Below are 21,019 nucleotides of genomic sequence, written 5' to 3' on the forward strand. Positions count from 1 at the left end.
TGAGACCCACTCCTCTGTGTTTCTCTGTGCAGGAGACAGACAGCCTTCAGAGCAAGGATCCTGGGCCAGCTACTGGATGGCCTGAGTCGTATTGCAATTACTGATGGGACCCACAGAGCATGTGCCTCTCTGTGTGTGGGTGTGTGCAAGGGGATCTTTAGCAGCAACTGTGTTGGTAATAGAAGATGAAATAATACAATATTGTTTAATATGTGTTACATTTGCGATGTACTATTCCGGGGCTGCGCTTGGAAGATACAAAATATATGTGCAAGGATACCATGGGAGAATGCACCGATTCATGATGAGGAGTAAGGAGGACTAAAAGAATGCTCAATTTGCAAGACATCTAGATAACTGGGGCCTCTTGGACCCTGGGAACTGGATCAAACCAACCTTGCAGTTTGGACTGAGACCGAGGGCTCAGAGAGTATGCGTAAGAAGAAAAGGTTAAAAAGTTCAACTCTGATGAAGACATCTTACTTCATCCCGACGACCACCAGAGAGTAATACGCAAGCGCAGAAGGACTGATAAGATAATTAGCATACGAAGCGGGGCTAGGTGGAGCTAGGAAATTAATATGCATAGATGTGCTGTGAAACTTAATGCATATGTAATATTTTAGGAGATAAAAGAGAACTGAGTGAACAAATCGGACGAAGTTAGATTTGGGCAGGCATGCTCCTAACTTCCGGCGCCTAATAAAGCACCTTTATATAATCACTTTGTGGATTATGTGTTTTCATGAACACTAACAACTGTAGTGGGACTGTGGGCCTCAGGGTCTGGCATGCACAGGTGCTGGGGAGACTGGGCCTGCAGGGTTAGTTACAGCATAGACCAAGTATCTCAGCCCCACTAATGGAAGGATCTGCATTGCGTATATGTTTTTATCTCCCTCTAAGGGATCATCAGCCTGATCAGCCAGAGTCGTGGACAGTCTGCAGCCATTGGTGCTAATTGTGTTTCTGTGAGTGCTGGGTGCTTCTGTCTGTGTTGCTTGCTGGGTGTAACGTACACATATTATATACATGTGTTTGTGTGAGTGTGCCTATTAGGAACGCAGTCTTAGCCTTGCAACTGGTTGGGCCTAGGAGCATGGAGCTGTAGCAGCCTCACTTCTATCAGGCCAGGAGATCTGGCAGCTCCTAACAACAGCACAGAAGAATCAGAGACAATTACCTGCTTTACTTAGGAATGGTTGTAATTCCAAGTTTTTTCCTCAAAAACTGGTTTCTGTTAAAACACAGTAATAGTTTATTTTTATAGTGTAATTTATGAACAAACAAACAACCCCTCAAACAGAAACACTTTATAATAAAACAGAAGTAATTTTAGATGATGAAACAATTAACAGTACTAAACAATGCATGTACTTATCTTTTACGTCTAGCATCATATAACAATGTAAGCAGTACATAAATTTACTTTCTCAGGAGCATATTAAATCAATGCAACAAAACTATGTATAACAAATGTTTCAGTTACTTATACTGAAGCATTATATAATGTAAAAAAAAAAAATCATTGTGACCATTCAAAAATGTCGGTGTTAGTGAATGTAGTGTGATACTATTGGAACTGAGCCCTGAAAAATATCAATGGTAATTCATGTAAGACAGACATAAGTACATAAAGGAGATAGCTTCTGTCTCTGTTAGAAAACATTACTAAACATTCTTAGACTTAGACTGCAGTGTCACATTCAAAATCTTGTTTATGGGCAAAGAGGAAGAACAATTTACGTACGTATGTAAAGCCAAGAATTTATTATTAGTGTAATGGAAATTTTAATAGTCTAATTCAAGAATCATCGTAAGTCTAGATCTAATCACAGAAAAACAAAGAAAAATAATGTTGATTGAGTACTTATACTCAGGTAAAAGTTGTACTAATAGCAATGATACAATCAATATTGCAAAACACACACATGGTTTCGACACAATTTCTGGTTTTACATTCACCAGACCACTGCTCTGGGTCCTAAAGTCTGAGGTTCACTGTAGCGTTGGCAGTGGGGAGGTGTCATAGCCAGTTGTCAGCATCTTGAGCCCTTCACTGGGAGGAAAGTGATGTCCTTGTGGATGGTTTCCTTCTCCTTTTTTTCCCTTTCCTCTTTTTCCTTCCCCTTAGGCTTACTTATCTATGTTTTGTAACCTACATTTATGCCTGCATCTTTCTTCACTGATCTGCAGCTCCATTACATCTGAATTTACTTGATATGGTGCCCCGCACACATACCAAAACCTGTTTTGTCCAGCTCTACATTATTAAACTAATCATTAGTTACTTGTTTATAGACAAGGGGTCTCCAGCACTGGAGCCTGTGCCATGCCTCTTGTTATCCTGCACCTATTCTCTACACCAAATACTGTCTCTACTTTTCAAGACCTCAGCCGGTGTACCAGACCTGCATTTCTCTACTCTGCATCTAATGTTAGAGTTTTAAATATCGTTCTAGAATAATTGCTTGTTATTACTACCTATATGAAACTATGATTATACCACACAAACAAAAGTAAATAAATTAGCCATAGGCACCTGATAATTAGAGAAATTGCTCTCTCATCTAAACAAAGTGAAACGAAGCCAGAGACAGACCGCAAAGGTTCAGACAGTTCAGACCAGCCTCAGTCCTGTAGCCTTATGAGCTCAATACAGAGCCGACGCTCTGTTCCTAGCCATAGCAATGCCTTGTTACATCGTGGTCACATCGGCAGCAGAAACACCAGCGCGTTCGAGCGCCCGCGTTAACACAGCCGTCAGCCAACGCCGCGCTGCGCAGCCCCTCAGCGCTCAGAGCGCGGCCCGAGCGGCGCGGCGCGGCGCGGCCGTGCGGGGGCGGGGCCCTCGGAGCGGGGCCAGCCGGGGGCGGGGCGTCCAAGCGTCGGGGTGGCCCCGCCCTCCCGCGCGGACGAGATGCACGGTCCCGCCCGCCGTCCCCCCGCAGCCCTCGGCATGCCTCAGAAGCCTCGGCTAACGGGCGGCTTCCTCGTTATCGGGCGGGCCCGCAAGGCCCCCTCGGGGTTGGTGGGTTTGTGCCGTGTGTCAGCGCAACCGCGGCGCCGAGGCGGGTCCTTCGCCGCGATTGGCTGAGCGATCTCCTGCGCCCCGCAGCCGATTGGCTGTTCTCCGGCGGGTAGGCGGGGCCGGACGGGAGGCGGAAGCCGCGGCGGAGCGTTCCGGTGCTGAGGTGGCTGGGGCGGGCTCGGTGCCGTGGCGGCTCGGTTGTCGCTGCGTGCCGGTTGCTGGTAGGTCGGTACCTTCCGCCTCCTGGTGCCGTCCTGCGGTTGTGTGAGGTCTGTGGGGCTGCCGCGCGGCTCTCGGCGGCGGACCTGGACCTGGACCGGACACGGGCCGCTGTGCGGCGCTGGGCACCGCTGCCAGCTCTGGCGGGAGCGGCTCCGCTGGTGTGTGGGAGGAATCGGGGCGGGTTCGCGGCTCCTTGGGGTCCAGGGCGGTGAGGAACGGCCGGGCGGGCTGGGCCGGCGGCGGTCTCCGCCTTCACCGGGCTCTGTGGTCAGGCCTGGTCTCGGCATGCCGGTGCCCGCGCTACGACCGAGCTTCTTTTGTTGGGGGTCTGAGCTCGGTGCCCAGGTTTAACCAGCAGTGGAGCCCTTCCTGGGAAGGTTTCTGCGCCGTGAGCCCCGCCGGAGGCATAGCGATCACCTTGTCCTCGCCGGTAAGTGCGGGATTGGCGGGGCAGCCGGACGCTCCCGTAGCTGCACTGTCGTTGGGACGCGCGGGCGAACCCGCTGGCAGGGCTTGCTGCCGGCTCCTTGAGATCTGGAGCTGTGGGCAGGCGGCGGTGGTTGGTGCCTGTTGTGCTCCTTCGTTCCGTGTTGCTTTTAGGGACTCTCTGCTCCCCGTGAGAGGTTTGTCCCAGGGCTTCTGTATAGCGACAGTGCTTTCAATGCCTGTTTGCTTCCCAAAGGAGGGAAAAAAAACCACAAAGAATTAAAGTTAATTTATGTATAATAAAGTTACAATAGAATAAATCAGTTACAGATACTGTCAAGGCTTTCATCATTAATTAATATGTAGAGATAGAAATGGATACATTTATGCCTAATATATTGCTTGTATGCGAAAATGGAAATCCAAGTCAGTATGATACCAGAAGAGCAATATGCTTGCCTCTGCCAGCTGTACTGTTTACTTATTTGGGTGAGGCAGTGGAGCACAGAATAACCTGTGTCCTTTTGTGCTTGTCTACTTCTGTTTATAAGGAAATTGGCCAGCACTATGTAATGCTTTACTGCTATAAGCTCAGCTTTAGCAAATCATTTGATACAGTTTCCCACAGCATTCTCCTGGAGAAACTGGCCGTTCATGGCTTGAACGGATGTACTGTTCTCTGGGTTAGAAAAAAAAAATGTCTGGGTCCAAAGGGTCCTCGTGAATGAAGTTAAATCCAGTTGGTGGCCGATCATAAGTGGTATTCTTTTGTGCTCAATATTGAGGTCAGTTTTGTTTAACATTTTTATTAATGATCTTGATGAAGAGATTGAGTACACCCTCAGCAAATTTGCAGATGATGCCAAGTTGGGTGGGTATATTGGTCTACTTGAGAAAAGGAAGGCTCTGCAGGGGAATCTGGATAGATGAATGCCGTATAATGGGATGTGGCCCAACAAGGCTGAGTACCAGCTGCTGCACTTAGGTCATAGCAACACCAGTGCAGCAGTACAGGCTTAGAGAAGAGTGGCTGGGAAGATGCCCAGCAAAAAAGGAACCTGGGGGTGCTGGTCAACAGATGGCTGAACAGGAGCCATTGGTGTGCCCAAGTGGCCAATAAGGCCAATGCCATCCTGGCCTGTATCAAAAATGGTTTTGCCAGCAGGACTAGGGAGGGAAGGAATTGTTCCTCTGTAAACAGGACAGGCAAGACTGCATTTCAAGTACTGTGTTCAGTTTTGGGCCCCTCACTGTAAGAAGGTTATTGTTGAGTCTAGAGTAAAGGCAGCTGAGAGAAAACCTCATCGCTCTGTACAACTACCTGAAAGGTTGCAGCAAAGAGGGTGTCGATCTCTTTTCTCAGATAATAAGTGATAGGATGTGAGGAAACAGTCTCAAGTTGCACCAGGGAGGTTTAGATTGGATACTGGGAAGAATTTCTTCATGGAAAGGGTAGTTAGGTTTTGGAACAGGCTGCCCAGGGAAGTGGTGGAGTTGCCATCCCTAGAGGTACTTAAGGACATGGTTTAATATGGAGTTGGTAGTATTAGGTGGTGCTTGGGCTTGATAATGTTAAGGGACTTTTCCAACCTCAACCGTTACATGATTCTAAGTAAATATGAAGTGCAAGCACCAGGCTATTTCTGCTACAGGTCTGTGAGGCTAATGTATAGGACAGCTACCAGCTTGTCTGCTGACTCTTGGCTTTGGGATGGTATTTGAAGGTGTTAAGCTTGTTCTTGGATTTAACCTCAGGGAGGGAGCAAAGAAGATGATGCCAAGCTCTCCAGTGGTGAGCAGTGACAGAACAAGAGGCAGCAGGCACAAACTGAAGCACAGGAGATTCTCTCTGAACATCAGGAAACACTTTTTTTTTTTTTTAACTGCATGGGTGACAAAGCAGTAGCACAGGTTTCGCAGAGAGACTGTGGAGTTGACCTCCTTGGAAAGTCAACTGGGCATAGTCTGGAGCAAGTGGTTCTGAGTGGCCCTGCTTTAGCGTTGGAGTTGGACAAGATGACCCCCCAGAGGTCCTTTCCAACCTCAACCATTCTGTGAAAAAGATCTTCCTCCGCTCAGCTTTCTCTTAGTTGCTGAATTTGGTCCATCAAGTTCACAGCTTTCTTGTACTGGGGAGACCAGAACTGGACACAGTACTCCAGTTACGGCTCTGCCAATGCTGAGTGGGGAGTAAGGATAACACCTCACTCCTGGCGATGCTCCTGGTGCAGCCCAGGATGCTGTTCGTCTCTGTCATGAGGCTGTGTTGCTGGCTTATGGTCAACCTGTTGTCTACCATGACCCCTAGGTCCTTCTTTGCAGAGCTGCTTTCTAGCTGGGTGGTCCCTAGCATGTGCCTGCGGTTGTTCCTCCCCGGGTGCAGGACTTTGCATTTCTGTTGGTTGAACTTCATGAGGTTCCTGTCAATGTGTTTCTTCAGCCTTTCCAGATCCCTTTGGGTGGCAGCATGACCCTCTGGTGTATCAGCACCTCTTCCTCATTGTGTGTTGTGAAAATTTGCTGAGGGTACGCTCTGCAATGGTATCGGCTAGCTCATTTTGCACTTGTGGGTACATCCTTGTGGACTTGTGTATGACCAGTTTGTGCTCCCTAACTTGGTCCTCTTCGGAGTGTAAATCTGCATTGCTCCAGACTTTCAGTCTGTTGTCAGGGCACTGGGATTCCTGAAGGTCTTACCTGTATGTGCCGAGGGGAAGAGGGCATTGAGTACCTCAGCACTCCGTGCACTTTGTCATCAGGACATCTGTCACATTTTGCAGTGGGCCCATGTTTTACCTAGACTTCCTTTTGCTGTTTATGTATTTGCAGAATCCCTTCTTGTTGTTCTTTGCATCCCTTGCCATATTCAACTCACCTGAGAAAATAATTTAAAAGTGAGTTAGAAAGACATGAATCTTTAAGACTTGAGCTCATGTTATTAAACTCCATGTCTATGCAAATAGGTACCAGCTCCTCTGTTTGCATCTTGAGGAGCACAGTTTTGAGCCAAGACTGGCAAGAACCTGTAGTTCAGTATCAGGTTATTGCAGTCAGTCTGGACATAGGCCAGGGAATCTTAAGTTTCTCCTCAAAGTCCATGTGCAGACGCTTGAAATTGTAATTCCTGTAGACTAAAGATACGTGTTGAGCCCTATAACACATTCTGCTTACAACGAATGCCTGCAGATGCCTAGATTCTATATTTTTTCCCCCATGTTTCTAATACCACTTCTAATAATTCCTCTTTCGTGTAGCATTTAAGTTCTATCAATCCTGAATCATGTTGTATGATATTTCATGTTACCTCTCAGCCACATATTGTGTATTTGTGACTTTGAGATGTAGCCTAATGGTCAGTAGGAAAATCAGAGTCATCCTCTTCAAATATTGGTGATTGTCACCAATAGGCATTTGTGCATTTGGCTGACATTTTAGAAATATGCTTTTACCACTGCCAAGAGAGTAGGGCGTGTTCCTCATTGGAGGACGGTGGGGGTGGTGGTTTACAAGCCACCTTTATTATTTTTATTCTTTAATAGCTTATTGTTCTTATGAACCAGTGATTTCAGGTCTTTAAATGAGTCTTTTGTATTACTGACTTGGTGACCAGTTAATGCTGAAGGAAGAAATGTCTCTGGTAGAAATTATAAAGCCTATATTACTGTGGAGTTCTATGACTTAGATTCGTGCAGGGCCAGCTAAGATGTGTGCAAAATGCTAGTGCTTTTTTTCACTGGCTATCATATTGATACAGAACATGTGCAATCATAGCTTTATGACGGTGTCCTTCTCCAGCAGCAGTGTCATCTCCAGAATTCTTTGCAGGAAAGACTATTTGAGGCCTGGCTTTTTCTTTCTTTCTTTCTTTCTTTCTTTTTTTTTTTTTGCTTCACTAACTTCGTAAGTATTTTATTCTGTAGGCTGCAGAGATTTAAGTTCATGCCATTAAGCATTAGAAATCAGAGTGTGTGTTTGCAAGAACAGGAGAAATTATATTTTATGAACAAGGAAGACTTTTCACTTCTTACGCTTATTCCAAATGAGTGATTGTAATAATCCAAGAGTGTGCTGTGTAGGATGAAGAATGTGCTTATTTCCTTACTGTTAAATTGTTTTCTTCTCTCCCCAAGAATCTTGGTTCCTGTGACCTGTCAGTATCCAAGAGATTTAAAAAAAAAAAAAAAAAAAGAATGGTGTGAAGGACCTGTGCATGACGAATAGTACTGTCTGGAAGTCTCTTCACTGCTGAATAAGCATACCTACCAGCTACTCAGTGCATGGGAGAGGTTGGTGTTCACATGGCATTTTCTGCTACTGATATTGAAATGTGCATTGTTACCATGATTCTATGATTTTCTACTTCTGTAAAATCAGGTAGTTAAAAGGTGACTGCTACAAAAAAGTAATGCACCGGTGTCCTCTTAACTGTCAGTATTTCCATGCTTTAAGTGGCAATGTAATGTGAAAGATTAGCTTACAAAGATAAATGGGGGCAAGAATAAGTAGATCATTGTAGCCAGCCTTAGAAGCCTACCTCTAGGTAAAACATACATCTTGTCAAACTGAAAGATTCTGTATGGTGGAGATAATTATTCTAATATGAACTAGAGTTTATATCTAATGTGATACTTGCATGTCTTACAGTTGGGACAGATAGCATGTTTTTTTGTTAAGAGAGATGTCAAATGTCCCATGTGACCTGGTCTTCATAGTATGTTAGAATAACTTAGGTCGTAAGGGATCTTGGGAGTTCATTTGGTTCAACCCTCTGTTTTTAGTCTGGCCAACTTTAAAGTTAGATCAGGTTGCTGTAAGCCTATTCCAGTGTGGTTTTGTGTGTTTTGTTTTCTTTTGTCGCCTTTGCTGTTTATTTTTTTTTCTCTGATTGAAATTCCATATACTGCATGCAACTTGTGTGCACTGACTCGTATCCTTTTGCTGTGAACCTTTTAGAATTGTCTGGCTCTGTCTTCAACTACCTGATGGATAGAAAACACCGTTCTGTGATTATAGAATCACAGAATCATAAAATATCCTGAGTTGGAAGAGACCCACAAGGATCATTGAGTCCAACATTTGGCTCCACAGAGGACTAACTAAAAACTAAATCATATGTCTGAGAGCCTTGTTCCAACAGTTCTTGAACTCCATCAGGCTTGGTGCTGTGACCACTTCTCTGGGGAGCCTGTTCCAGTGACTGATCACCCTATCAGTAAAGAACCTTTTCCTAATACCCAATATGCACTTCACCTGATGTAGCTTCTTGCTGTTCCTTCGGTCCTTTTCTGTTACAGGGAAGACAATGATTATATGTCCCTTCTTGCCCTCTGTTCTCAAAGCTGAACAAACCAGCATTCTCAGCCTCTCTGTGTCTTGAAATCCAGAACCTGATCATCATGGGAGCTTTCTGCTGTGTTTGCTCCACTTCCTTCCTGACCTTTTTTATGTACCAAGGAGCCTGAAAGTGGACACTATGCTTTAAATGTAGTCTTACAAGTGCTGAATAGAAAGGATGAATTGCTTCCCTCAGCCTACTTGGTACAGTCTTATTAATACAAACCAGTATGTACTTGGTCTTCTCTACTGCAAGGGAACACTGCTGATTTGTCTTAAACTTATCTGCAAGCATCCCAAGTTTGTCTTCTGCAGCACAGTTTTACAGCCAGTTGGCCCCTATTTTGTGCTTCTGCATATGTTTATTCTACCCTGCGTGTAGGATTCTATTTGAGTTTGCTGAACTTCATGAGGTTTCAATCAGTCTATTTCTCTAGCCTGCTGACATTCTTCTGATTGTCAGCTCTGTACTCTGGCTTATCAACTGCTCCTCACAATTTGGAGAATTTTTTGAGGGTGGATTGCATCCCCTTGTTCAGGTTATTAATGAAGATCATATTCTGCCACTTATCCCAGGATGGCAAATTGTGTTGCTGTGTGTTACGGCTGCCATTTTGTGATTCTTCAGCCCCATTTTGGCTTCTGAGTTTCAAGGAAAGGAAAGAAGGTATGCTAAGTGTCAGCCAGGGAATATATGCCCTCTCCAGTCTGTATCTCTATGTCAAGGTCCTGTCCTGTCATATATGTGTTATGCAAAGGTCTCCTCTTTCTCATGGGACATACCTTCATCTACTTAAGCATCAGGACTCAGTTCAGCATTCCCACTACTTATAACTAGAAAGCTTGTTTTGCAGGTATTGTTGCCTGTATATATGCTTGGCCTGGAAAGAAGCGTCTATTCGTGTAAGAGTCAGTTATTCTTCTTTTGAATAACTATAATTCAGTAAACTGGAGCTGGTCTCTTTTCAGTTGTGCCCATTGAGAGGACGAGAGGCAACGGGCACAAACGGAAGCACAGGAAATTCTGGCTGAACGTGAGAGGGCATTTCTTTACTGTGAGGGTGACAGAGCACTGGAACAGATTGCCCAGAGAAGTTGTGGAGTCTCCTTCTCTGGAGATATTCAAAACCTGTCTGGATGCCATCCTGTGCAACGTGGTCTAGGTGATCCTGCTCAGCAGGGGGGTTGGACTAGATGATCTTCAGAGGTCCCTTCCAACCTTGACGATTCTTTGTCTGTGGTTATGTAATGACATTGTTAAGGAAGGTCAAGAATGAACTATGAGGGTAAATTGAAATCCTGTATAAAAATGTATTTTGCAATAACGCGTGTAGAGTGGTAAAGATACCATCTTATCTTAACAATACATCTGCTTATGTGTTTAAAGAGTTTGGCTTTTCTTGGTTACGTGACCACTTATGTATTCCTTTGGTAGTTTAACACTGACTAGCAGCCAGACACCACAACACTGCTTCCTCACTCCCCCTCCTCGGAAGGACAGGTAGAGAAAATATGATGAAAGAAAGCTTGTGGGTTGAGGTGAGGACAGGGAGATCACCCACCAGTTACTGTCATGGGCAAGACAGACTCAGCATAAGGGGGACGAATATAATTTATTGCCAATTAAAAATGGACTAGAGCAGTGAGAACTAAAAGCAAACTTAAATACTCCTTCACATCCACCTTCTTATACCTCCTCCCTCCAAGCAGCACAGGGGAGTGGGGAATGGAAGTTATCGTCAGTTTATAATGCTTCATTTCTGCCACTCTTTCATCCGTATTCTTTTTCCCTGCTCCAGAGTGGGGTCCCTCCCACAGGATGTAGTCCTTCCTTGAACTGATTCTACATGGGCTTCCCACAGACTGCAGTTCTTCAAGAGCTGCTCCAATGTGGGTCTATACCATGGGGTGCAGTCCTTCAGGAATGGACATGCTCCAGTATGGGTGCTCCACAGGCTGCATCTCCTGCCAGACAGCCTACTACCGCATTGGCTTGTCTATAGAGGCTGCAGTTCTGGCCCAGAGTCTCTGCCTGCATGGACTGTCCACGGGGTGCAACTTCCTTCAGGCCATACCTGCTTATTCCACTGTGGGCTCCTCCATGGATATTTGCTCTACTGTGATACACTATGGGCTGCAGGGAGATGGGTTGCAGGGGGACAGCCTGCTCTACCATGGTTGTCTCTATGGGCTGCAGGTGATCAGTTCCAGTGCCTGGAGTACCTACTCCCCCTCATTCTTCACTGACCTTGGTGTTTCTCTCAACGTTTTCTCACTCATCTCTCTCAGCTGCTGTTGTACAGCATTTCTTAACCTTAAACATGCTCTCACATAGGCATAACTAGCGTTACTCATTGGCTTAACTTTGGCCCATGGCGGGTCCCTTTTGGAGCTGGACCAGTTTGTTTGGAACTGGCTCTTATCTAACATGGGGAAGCGTCTGGACTCTTCTCATAGAGGCCAGCCCCCCCCAGCTACCAAAACCTTGCCATGTAAACCCAACACAACTCTTGAGGCTTGGCTTTGGCTTTTCTCTCTGTTGTGGTTTCACCCCGAGTTGGCAGGTAAGTACCACATAGTCTCTTGTTCACTCTACCCATGTGGTATGGGGGAGAAAATTGGAAAGGTAAAAATGTGATAACTCATGGTTGAGGTAAAGACAGCTTACTAAGTAAAGCAAAACTTTTGTGCACAAGCAAAATAAAACAAGGAATCAGTTTGCTACTTCCCATCAGCAGGTAGGTGTTCAGCCACTTCCAGGAAAGCAGAGCTCATCACATAGGGAAAACAAACACCATCGCTCCAAACGTCTCTGCTGTCCACCTTCTTGGACAAGCTGAAGAAGTGGGCCGATGAGAACCCAATGAGGTTCAGCAAGGCCAAGTGCAAGGTGTTGCACTTGAGCTGGGGCAATCCCAGGTATTTATATAGACTGGGAGAAGAGGAACTTGAGAGCAACCTTGTGGAGAAGGACTTGGGGGTCCTGATGGACGAGAAGCTGGACATGAGCTGGCAGTGCGCGCTTGCAGCCTGGAAGGCCAACTATGTCCTGGGCTGCATTAAAAAAGGGGTGGCCAGCAGGGAGAGGGAGGTGATTGTCCCCCTCTACTCTGCTCTTGTGAGACCCCACCTGGAATACTGCGTGCAGGCCTGGGGTCCCCAGCACAAGAAGGATGTGGAGCTCTTGGAATGGGTCCAGAAGAGGGCCACTAAGATGATCAGAGGGCTGGAGCACCTCTCCTATGCAGAATGGTTGAGGGAACTGGGCTTGTTTAGCTTGAAGAAGAGAAGGCTCCGGGAAGACCTCATTGCGGCAGTCCAGTACTTGAAGGGAGCATATAAACAGGAGGGGGTACACCTGCTTACATGTGTTGGTAGCGATAGGACAAGGGGGAATGGTTTTAAACTAAGACGGGAGATTTAGGTTGGAAATTAGGAGAAAGTTTTTCAATCAGAGGATGGTGAGGCACTGGAATGGGTTGCCCAGGGAGGTTGTGGATGCCCCATCGCTGGAGGCATTCAAGGCCAGGTTTGATGCAACTCTTGGCAGCCTGCTCTAGTGGCTGGCAACCCTGCCCAGAGCAGGGGGGTTGAAACTACATAATCTTTAAGGTTCTTTTCAACCCAGGCCATTCTATGATTCATTCTATGATTCTTTACCCTAGTTCTTATTGCTGAGCATGATGTCATATAGTATGGGATATTCCTTTGGTCATTTCAGGTCAGTTGTCCTACCTGCATCCTCTCCAGTCTTCTTGTGTGCCTTCAGCCTTGTTGCTGGTAGGACAGCATAAGAAGCAAGGTCCTTGACTCTATGTAAGCACTACTCTCCATCCACGAAAAGCATTGGTGTGTTACCACCGCTATTTTCATCAAAAATCCAAAACACAGCCTCATAGGAGCCTCTACAAAGAAAATTAACTCTATCCCATCCAAAGCCATGACACTCTCTTGGCAGAAGAGATGTATTCTCTATAAGACTGGTCTCCTCTGTAACACTGAAAATCAGCATGGAGGGATACCTGCGTTATCCTAGCAGTTTTGACTGCAACTGTATTCTGACTCTTTGTTTTGTTTCAGGCTGAAGATGCTGAGCCGTTTGTCAGGTTTAGCAAATACTGTTCTACAGGAGCTGTCAGGTGATGGTGCAGATGCAGTTACTGAATCCTCTGTGACTGTAAGTACATTGTAGTGGAAAGATTTTCACATCTTATTGAGAGTTACTTGGGGAGTGTAAAGTATGTGGTTTCAGTGAAAACCGTTTCCTGTTTCTTCGCTGCTGAGTGCTAGACCGAACTGGCATTCCACTCTGTTTCCTGTATTTCTGACCTCTTAAGTCAGCACTTTTGCGATGCAGACCATAGTCTTAGTTTCAGCACCTCATATAGAAAAAAAAATTCTGAGTGAAGAAAGACTTATGAGAGTGCTAAATATTCTGTAAAGCTTAAAAGGGAGCTCTGCATAATTGGGTTACAGTGGAAGGGTTGATCTGCACGTTGCTCTCTGATACCTGAGACAGTGCAGAACATGTGGGTAGTAGCATCCCCCCCAAACTGTTTCAGATTTGCTGTTGTCTTTGGCAAATGTTTTGTTTTTTTTTTTTCTTGTATATTTTTTTTCAAGGCTATCCCGAGCTTTTCTCCTGGTTTCACCTAATTGTGTGTAGTTCTGTAGGCTGCATGAAAGAGTGCAGCATTTAGGAGTGGCAATGAAGATACCATTTGGATGCTATACTTCAGTCTTTTTGGACTTCTTTCCTCCAGAGTGCTCATTTCACCATTTCAGGTACAAACTTCAGAGTCAGGAGCAGAAAGCATGGAGGAGGCACCTGGGGAGTTACTGGAGCGCCTAGCTCAAACAGAAAAACTAGTTGTCCAGCTGAAGGATTTGATCCGAGAAAAGGATGCTCTGCTCCAGCAAAAAGAAACCGTACTCAAGGTATCATTTCTTTTAGTGGGGACCTGGGAACAAGAGTGAAATGCTGCATCAGCTTTCTGTGCAAGTCAGTCTCTGTTTTCTTCCAAGCCTTAGAGATATCTGCACTACTAAATGCATCAATTTCAGAGTGATTAAATTCCAAAGAATGTGCGCTAACCATAGAGATGTAGGATTACACTTACCTTAGGTGTAGTTGCCTCTAGAGTAGATACATTGCATGCCATGTATTTTGTTGTGGAGCTCCTCTGTGCCCACATGGAGTCCTCATATATATTGTTATACTAGTATAAAAAATACTAATATCTCTTGTGATTTTTTTTCCAGTTCAGAGTATCTGAGACAGAATGGGCTGTATTGCAGCCATCCAGCAGTCCAGTGGTTTTATGGCACGTAACCAAAGATATGTATGTGTTTTAAGCATAATCCCTTTGAATCCTTCTTTTACAGGAAGAGCGGGAGGCTGCAGATGCAAAACTGATGAAGCTGAAACTTCAGGCCAAAGCCAAACTGGCCTCTCTGAACAAACGCATTGAGGAGTTGACAGAGAAAGGATCACCGATGCCTACACAGACCTTATCAGAAGAACAAGTGTATTCTAAGGTTGGGAGAACAGGGCTACTTAAAAGATGTTAGCCTCTATATATAGTTTGGTATTCTCTTACATCTTAGGTCCCAGAGAGCTAGTAGGACCTATCTCTGTTATTAGCAGGTCATTCATAGTTCCAACTAGGATGTCTGTCCTGTAGGAAGCTGGTCTGTCTAGCTTTTTTGTACTACAGATGCCCTTGGGGTGCACAGCTTGATGTCCTCAAGGGTGTGGGCCAGTTTCACTTTGCATACCTTTGGCATATCTTTGGTAATCTGTTACAGTTAAGTTTTTCCCTGCAGAAATCACATCTCTGTGTCTAAGCTGTAAGTTTCAAAAGATTACCTGTCATGTAAGTACAGCAAAGGAAAGATGAGGTTGGCTGGAATACAAGAACAAGAAGGTCATTAAATTTGAAAGGCATTTGAAGCCATGTAGCTTGCTGTGCTACCTCAAAGTTTTGTGACTAACAAGACCTGTTCATATAAAACTGGGTAAAAGTAGGGAGAAAGAGTGTAGAGAGAAAGAAGCTATTAGCTACTAGCTAGAAACTACCATGGTTGGCAATTTCTGAAAAATTTTGAAATTGTTCTGCTGACCACATACTTTTTTCTTTAAAAAGTTAATATGACTAGGCAAGGCAAATGCAATAGAAGTCCAAACGGATCACAGGACATTGGACTCATAGAATCATGTAGGCTGGAAAAGACCTCTAAGATCATCAAGTCCAACTGTTAACCAAGTACTGCCAAGTCTACCTCTAAACCATGTCCCCGTGTATCACATCTACACGTCTTTTGAAGACCTTCAGGGATGGTGACTCAACTACTTTCCTGGAAAGTGTGTTCCAGTGACTCCCAATCCTTTCAACGAGGACTTTTTTTTTCCTAATATCCAATTTAAACGTGCCCTGGTGCAAGTTAAGGCCATTTCCTCTTGTTCTATTGCTTGTTGCCTGGGAGAAAAGACTGACCCCCCCATCCTGCTAAAGCCTTCTTTGAGGTAGTTGTAGAAAACAATAAGGTCTTCTCTGAGCCTCCTTTTCTCTAGACTAAGTAAGTTCCCTCAATGTTTCCTTATAAGACTTGTTCTCTAGACCCTTCACTGGCTTTGTTGCCCTTTTTTGGACATGCTGCAGTACCTCTATGTCCTTGTAGTGGGTGAGAGACCCAAAACTGAACACAGTGTTTGAGGTGCAGCCTCACCAGAGCTGAGTGCAGGGGTTCAATCACTTCCCTAGTCCTGCTGGCCATGCTATTTCTGATGTGAGCCAGGATGCTGTTGGCCTTCTTGACCAAGTGAGCACGCTGCTGGCTTATGTTCAGCTGGCTATTGAGCAATACATCCAGGTTCCTTTTCTGCTAGGCAGTTTTCCAGACACTCTTCCCCCAGCCTGTAGTGTTACAGGGGGTTGTAGTGCCCCAAGTGCAGGATCTCACCTTGTTCAACCTCATACAGCTGGCCTCAGCCCATCAATTCGGTCTGTTCAGATCCCTCTGTAGAGCCTTCCTGCCCTCAAGAAGATCAATGCTCCCACCCAACTTGGTGTTGTCTGCAAACTTACTGAGGTTACACTTGATCCTCTTGTCCGTTTCATTGTTAAAGATACTAAAGAGAACTGGCTGCAGATGATCTTCATTACACTAGGGAAGATGAGGGCTAATAGAAACATTGAAAAAAAGATTAAAAGATTATGGAAGATGTTAAAAGGTGAGTGTAAGTGATATTTAATGGTGAACTGTCAGGTAAAGAGTGGCTATTAATTGAAAGACACCTGAAAGACAGTCCAGTCATTGGTCACAGCCAACACTGATTAACTAGGGGAAGGACCAGTTTAATGAACTTAATTTCCTTTTGTAACAAGGTACCCACTTAGCTGACCAAGGGAAGCCAGTTGATGTAATCTTTTTGGATTTCAGTAAAGCTTTCAATACTGTTTCTCACAGTATCCTTCTGGACAAAATGTCCAGTATACAGCTGACCAAATGCATAGTACGGTGGGTGAACTGTTGGCTGATAGGTCAGTCTCGAAGGTTTATAGTAAATGGGGTTACATTAGGCTGGTGGCCAGTCACTTGGTGGGATTCTGCAGGGCTCTATTTTGGGGCCAGTTCTCTTTAACGTTTTCATAAAGGACTTGGATGCAGGACTCAAAGGTATACTAAGTAACTTTGTGGACAATTCTAAATTGGGAGGAGTGGCTGACTTCATCCACGGTAGACAGGCCTTGCAGAGAGATCTTGACAAATTAGAGACCGGGGCAATCACCAACCACATGAAGTTGAACAAGTGCTGGATTCTGCACCTGGGTTGGGGTCACCCTGGATATATGTACAGACTAGGGAGATGAGAGGCTGGAGAGCAGCTCCACAGACAGGGATCTAGGGGGCTCTGATTAATGGCAAGCTGAATCTGAGTCAACCGTGTGTCATGGCCTTCAAAAGGTCCAACCATATCCTGGGGTGCGTCAGGCACAACATTGCTAGCTGGTTGAGGGAAGTGACTGTCCTGCTCTAGTCTGCATTGGTGCAGCCTCACCGTGAGTGCTGTGTGCAGTTTTGGGTGCCAGAATATAAGAAGGACATAAAGCTCTTAGTGTCCAAAGGAAGACTACATAAAGATGGTGAAGGGTCTAGAGGACAAGATGCATGAGGAGTGGCTGAGGACACTTAACTCATTCAACCTAGAGAAGAGGAGGCTGAAGGGAGACCTCATGGCAGCCGACAGCTTCCTCATGATGGGAGTGTGGAGGGGCAGACGCTCATCTCTTCTATAGGGACCAGCAACAGGTCTTAAGGGAATGGCATGGAGCTGTGTCAGGGGAGGTTCAGGCTGGATATTAGGAAGAGGTTATTCACTGAGAGGATGGTTGGGCACTGGAACAGGCTCCACAGGGAAGTGTTCATGGCACTAAGTGTGATGGAGTTCAAGAAGCATTTGGGTAACACAGACATATGTTCTGATTTATGGGTGGTCCTGTCTGGAGCCAAGAGTTGGACTTGATGATCCTCGTGGGTCCCTTCCAACTCAGGATATTCTATGATTCTAATGGAGTAATGATTGGCTACGTGACTTGTACTTAATATTGTTGATGGATGACATCACAAAAATTACAGGAATTTGTTGCTGTAAATTGCTTTACACTATCATCTTGATAACCTTTTTCAATACAAAGTAGCACTTGGTTTTCATACGGGAGGAACTGGATGATTTTGAGGATTAACATAATATGAAAATGAGACAATTTAACAAACAGGAGATCAAGCAGTTTTGGTATCCCGCCACTGTATACTGCAAGGCCATGGAAAAAAATCCTCAGTCTGTGTAGATATGTCACTCAGGCTTTATTTCACTGAGGCTTTATTTACCTTATTTGGCTGTAGCATGTGTAGTCCAGTGTGCTGTTGCATTATTTTATGTAGACTGTTATGGACTAATGAGCATTTCTGCTGCAAAATTCAAATTCATCAGTTGAAGGCAAAATCAGAGAGAGTTTATTACCAGTGAATCAATGTGATGTAGATTTTCATTAAAAGGGTAGGTTTTTGTTTAAGGCAAACAGTTGTCCCATTATATCAAGAGTGGCAAGGCCTTAATATGGAGTGTATTCATGTTCAGATCACTTAGAATTAGGAAAGATGAATTCTGACAGCAGCAAAGGACTTTCTGTTTCCCAGTCATACTAGCAACTGCTTTTACTAGACATGCAAAATATTTTGGCTATTTAGTCAGCCAAAGGCTTAGAGGCCACAATTTTTTTCTAGAACTGTGTGAGGAAAGTAAGCACCAAGAAAATGACAGAACTGTCAAAGTGAAAGGACCATAATGACAGGTGAATGAGTGGGTATTAATTATCTATTAAGAAAAATGGTTTAGAAAAAGCTTCTAATTAGAAGAAAGAGATCTTGGTACAGCATTCAGCGGAAATGTTGGGCACCAGAGTGTTACCGGGTTTTAGTTCAGAGAAATGATGTTAGGACAATTACTGGCAATATTATGTATTTGACTCAGAAATAACTTGCCAAATATTTTGTTTTAAGGCTATGCCTACTGAGAAGCTACAGATTCCTTTATAATTATTTACCTAAGAAGATGCTGCCTTGAGTAATGGTGATATTTCCACGGGAGATATCTTGTTACTTGAAGGAAAAAAAAAACATTCAGGTTAGGGTTGCATGTTGTGTTGAACATAAGTGGTTCAACTAGGAAATCATGAGGGATCTACACAGCAAAACTTTTTCTTATTTGGTTTGCCTTTTTTCTCCTCTCCATGACAGGGGCTTTCTCCTCACTGTAATAACCCCAGGCAACAGTACCGGCTGGGGCTACTCAGCTGGAAAGCAGATCTGCAGAAAAGGACCAAGGACTCCTGGTAGACACCAAGTTGAACATGAGTCAGCAATGTGCCCTTGCTGCTAAGAAGGCTAGTGGCTGCATTAGGCAAATTATCACCAGCAGGTCAAGAGAGGTGATCCTTCCCCTGTACTCAGTACAAGAAAGACCTAGACATAAAAGCACAGAATGGCTTAGGCTGGAAGGGACCTTAAAGAACATATAGTTCCAAATGCCTGCCATGCACAGGGATACCACCCACTAGATCAGGCTGCCCAGGGCCTCGTCCAACCTGATGTCACACACCTCCAGGGATGGGGTATGCACAGCTTGCAGATGCAGGACCCAGATGCAGGACCTTGCACTTGGCCTTATGAACCTGTACAAACCTTCATGAGGTTCTCAAGCCTGTCATAGTCCCTCTGGATGGCATCCCTTCCCACTAGCATGTTGACCACACCATACAGCTTGGTGTTGTTGGCAGGCTTGCTTGTGCACTGTCCATTTCAGTGACAAAGAAACTGACCCCTGAAGAACACCGGTTGTTACTTATCTCAACTTGGACACTGAGCTGTTGACTGCAACACTCTGAGTGCAACCATCCAGCCGATTCATTACCCACCAAGCAGCTCATCTGTCAAATCCATGGCTCTCCAGTTTAGAGACAAGGCTATTATGTGGGACAGTATCCAATTCTTTGCACAAGTCCGGATAGATAATGTCAGTTGCTCTTCCCCTATCCACTAAGCTGTAACCCCATTGTAGGCGGCCACCAGATTTGTCAATGCAAACACTTAGGAAACACTTCCCAATTAAAGACATCTTGTACATGCCTATATAGAAATGAGGAAAAATGTTACTTAATGTAGCCTAACTTCATTTTAAGAAACAAAGAATAAGTAAAGAAATAAAAAAATGTTTTATGATTAGGAGTAAAGAGTGATGTAGCATTTCATGTTTGATTTATTTTGTTTATTTTCAAAATTGAGCAATAGTACCAATCAGTTTTCTTTCTTGTGTTTCTTTTCTTCTCAATTCTTTCTTCTTGCAGTGTCAGAGTAATCAAAATACAAATGAAGGGCACAGAGATGAAGTCAAAGGACTAATAGAGCAGCTCAGGGCACAAGAGGATACTGTTCAGGATCTGAAGGAACAGCTGGCTCTAGCCAAGATGAATCTTAATGATGCTGAAATCAAGTACGCGACACAGGTACACAAAAAGGCTTCTATTTTTATGTGTTTCTCACTCCACCACTGACACTGGCATAATTTAGGACAGTTGTTCTTGAGGACATGCTGCTGCTTAGGGGATATGGCCAAATATGGCAGTCTTGACAGAAGTGAGGCTACCATAGCTCCATGATCCCAGGTGCAGCCTGAAAATGCAATTCCTGGCAGCTATGCATGTACAGCTCATTTATACATGTACACAGACAGCCATACAGATCAGCACAGAATGAAGCACCAGCACTTGCATGAACACACGCAGTATCAAAAGCCTCACCCTATTTGCCTCTCAGTTCAGATGAGAGAATAGTGAGAATATGTACAGACAGAGATTGTTTCCTACCAGCAGCTGTGCTTTGACACTGCCCAGTAACTGCCCCCTGGATCCTAGTCTCTCCAGTTGCTTGTAGGTAGACATGCAAACCCACAGGGCCCACAGCCCCACTCCTCTGCTCACACACACACACGCACAGAGCTGACTCGGACTCCCCTGGTCCCTCCAGTTGCTAACTCTCTGTACCTGCCTTGGAGAGGTACAGGCGTACTAATGGACATACATAACATACACTCATGCACACCCTGACCAGGACTCTTTTGGTCTTTCCAGTAGCCAGCTCCCTGTGGTCTCACCCTCAGGGACATGCAAATACACAAAGGCAGGTCTTGCTCTTAGAGAACCTCACCAGGACCCAGTGGTGTCTCTGGTAGCTAGCTAAAGCTCCCCTGGCCATCCAGTCGTCAAGTCTGCTTGTGGTTGTCCTTGGGCACCATACACCCTCTGTCCTGGCTCCCAGGCCTCTTCACCTACTTGCCAGATAGTCTGGCTTGGTATTAGAAAGTGATCATACACTCATTTACATGCTGACACTTGCTACAGTTGCTGGCACCACAGACACATGGGCCCTTTGACCCACGGTCTGATT

The 21,019-nt window shown here is 44.9% G+C and overlaps 1 protein-coding gene across 10 annotated transcripts in view; it reads left to right on the forward strand.

The window, feature by feature from the left end:
* Positions 1-2,957: 2,957 nt before the first annotated feature.
* Positions 2,958-21,019, forward strand: part of GOLGB1 (golgin B1) — a 70,824-nt gene continuing 52,762 nt past the window's right edge. For 2 of the 10 annotated variants that reach the window (XM_048074812.2, XM_048074817.2), the window contains exons 1-6: positions 3,118-3,683; positions 7,810-7,965; positions 13,094-13,190; positions 13,799-13,951; positions 14,399-14,551; positions 19,921-20,079. In XM_048074812.2, the coding sequence (XP_047930769.2) occupies positions 13,101-13,190; positions 13,799-13,951; positions 14,399-14,551; positions 19,921-20,079 (555 nt within the window). In that variant the 5' untranslated portion in view covers positions 3,118-3,683; positions 7,810-7,965; positions 13,094-13,100. Of the gene's footprint in view, positions 3,684-7,809; positions 7,966-13,093; positions 13,191-13,798; positions 13,952-14,398; positions 14,552-18,814; positions 19,006-19,920; positions 20,080-21,019 lie in introns of those variants that run through there. The other 8 variants (XR_007167406.2, XM_048074813.2, XM_066992119.1 and 5 more) reach the window with 8 other exon arrangements.

Source organism: Anser cygnoides, chromosome 1 (assembly GCF_040182565.1).
Source record: "Anser cygnoides isolate HZ-2024a breed goose chromosome 1, Taihu_goose_T2T_genome, whole genome shotgun sequence".
Taxonomy (NCBI): Eukaryota; Metazoa; Chordata; class Aves; order Anseriformes; family Anatidae; genus Anser; species Anser cygnoides.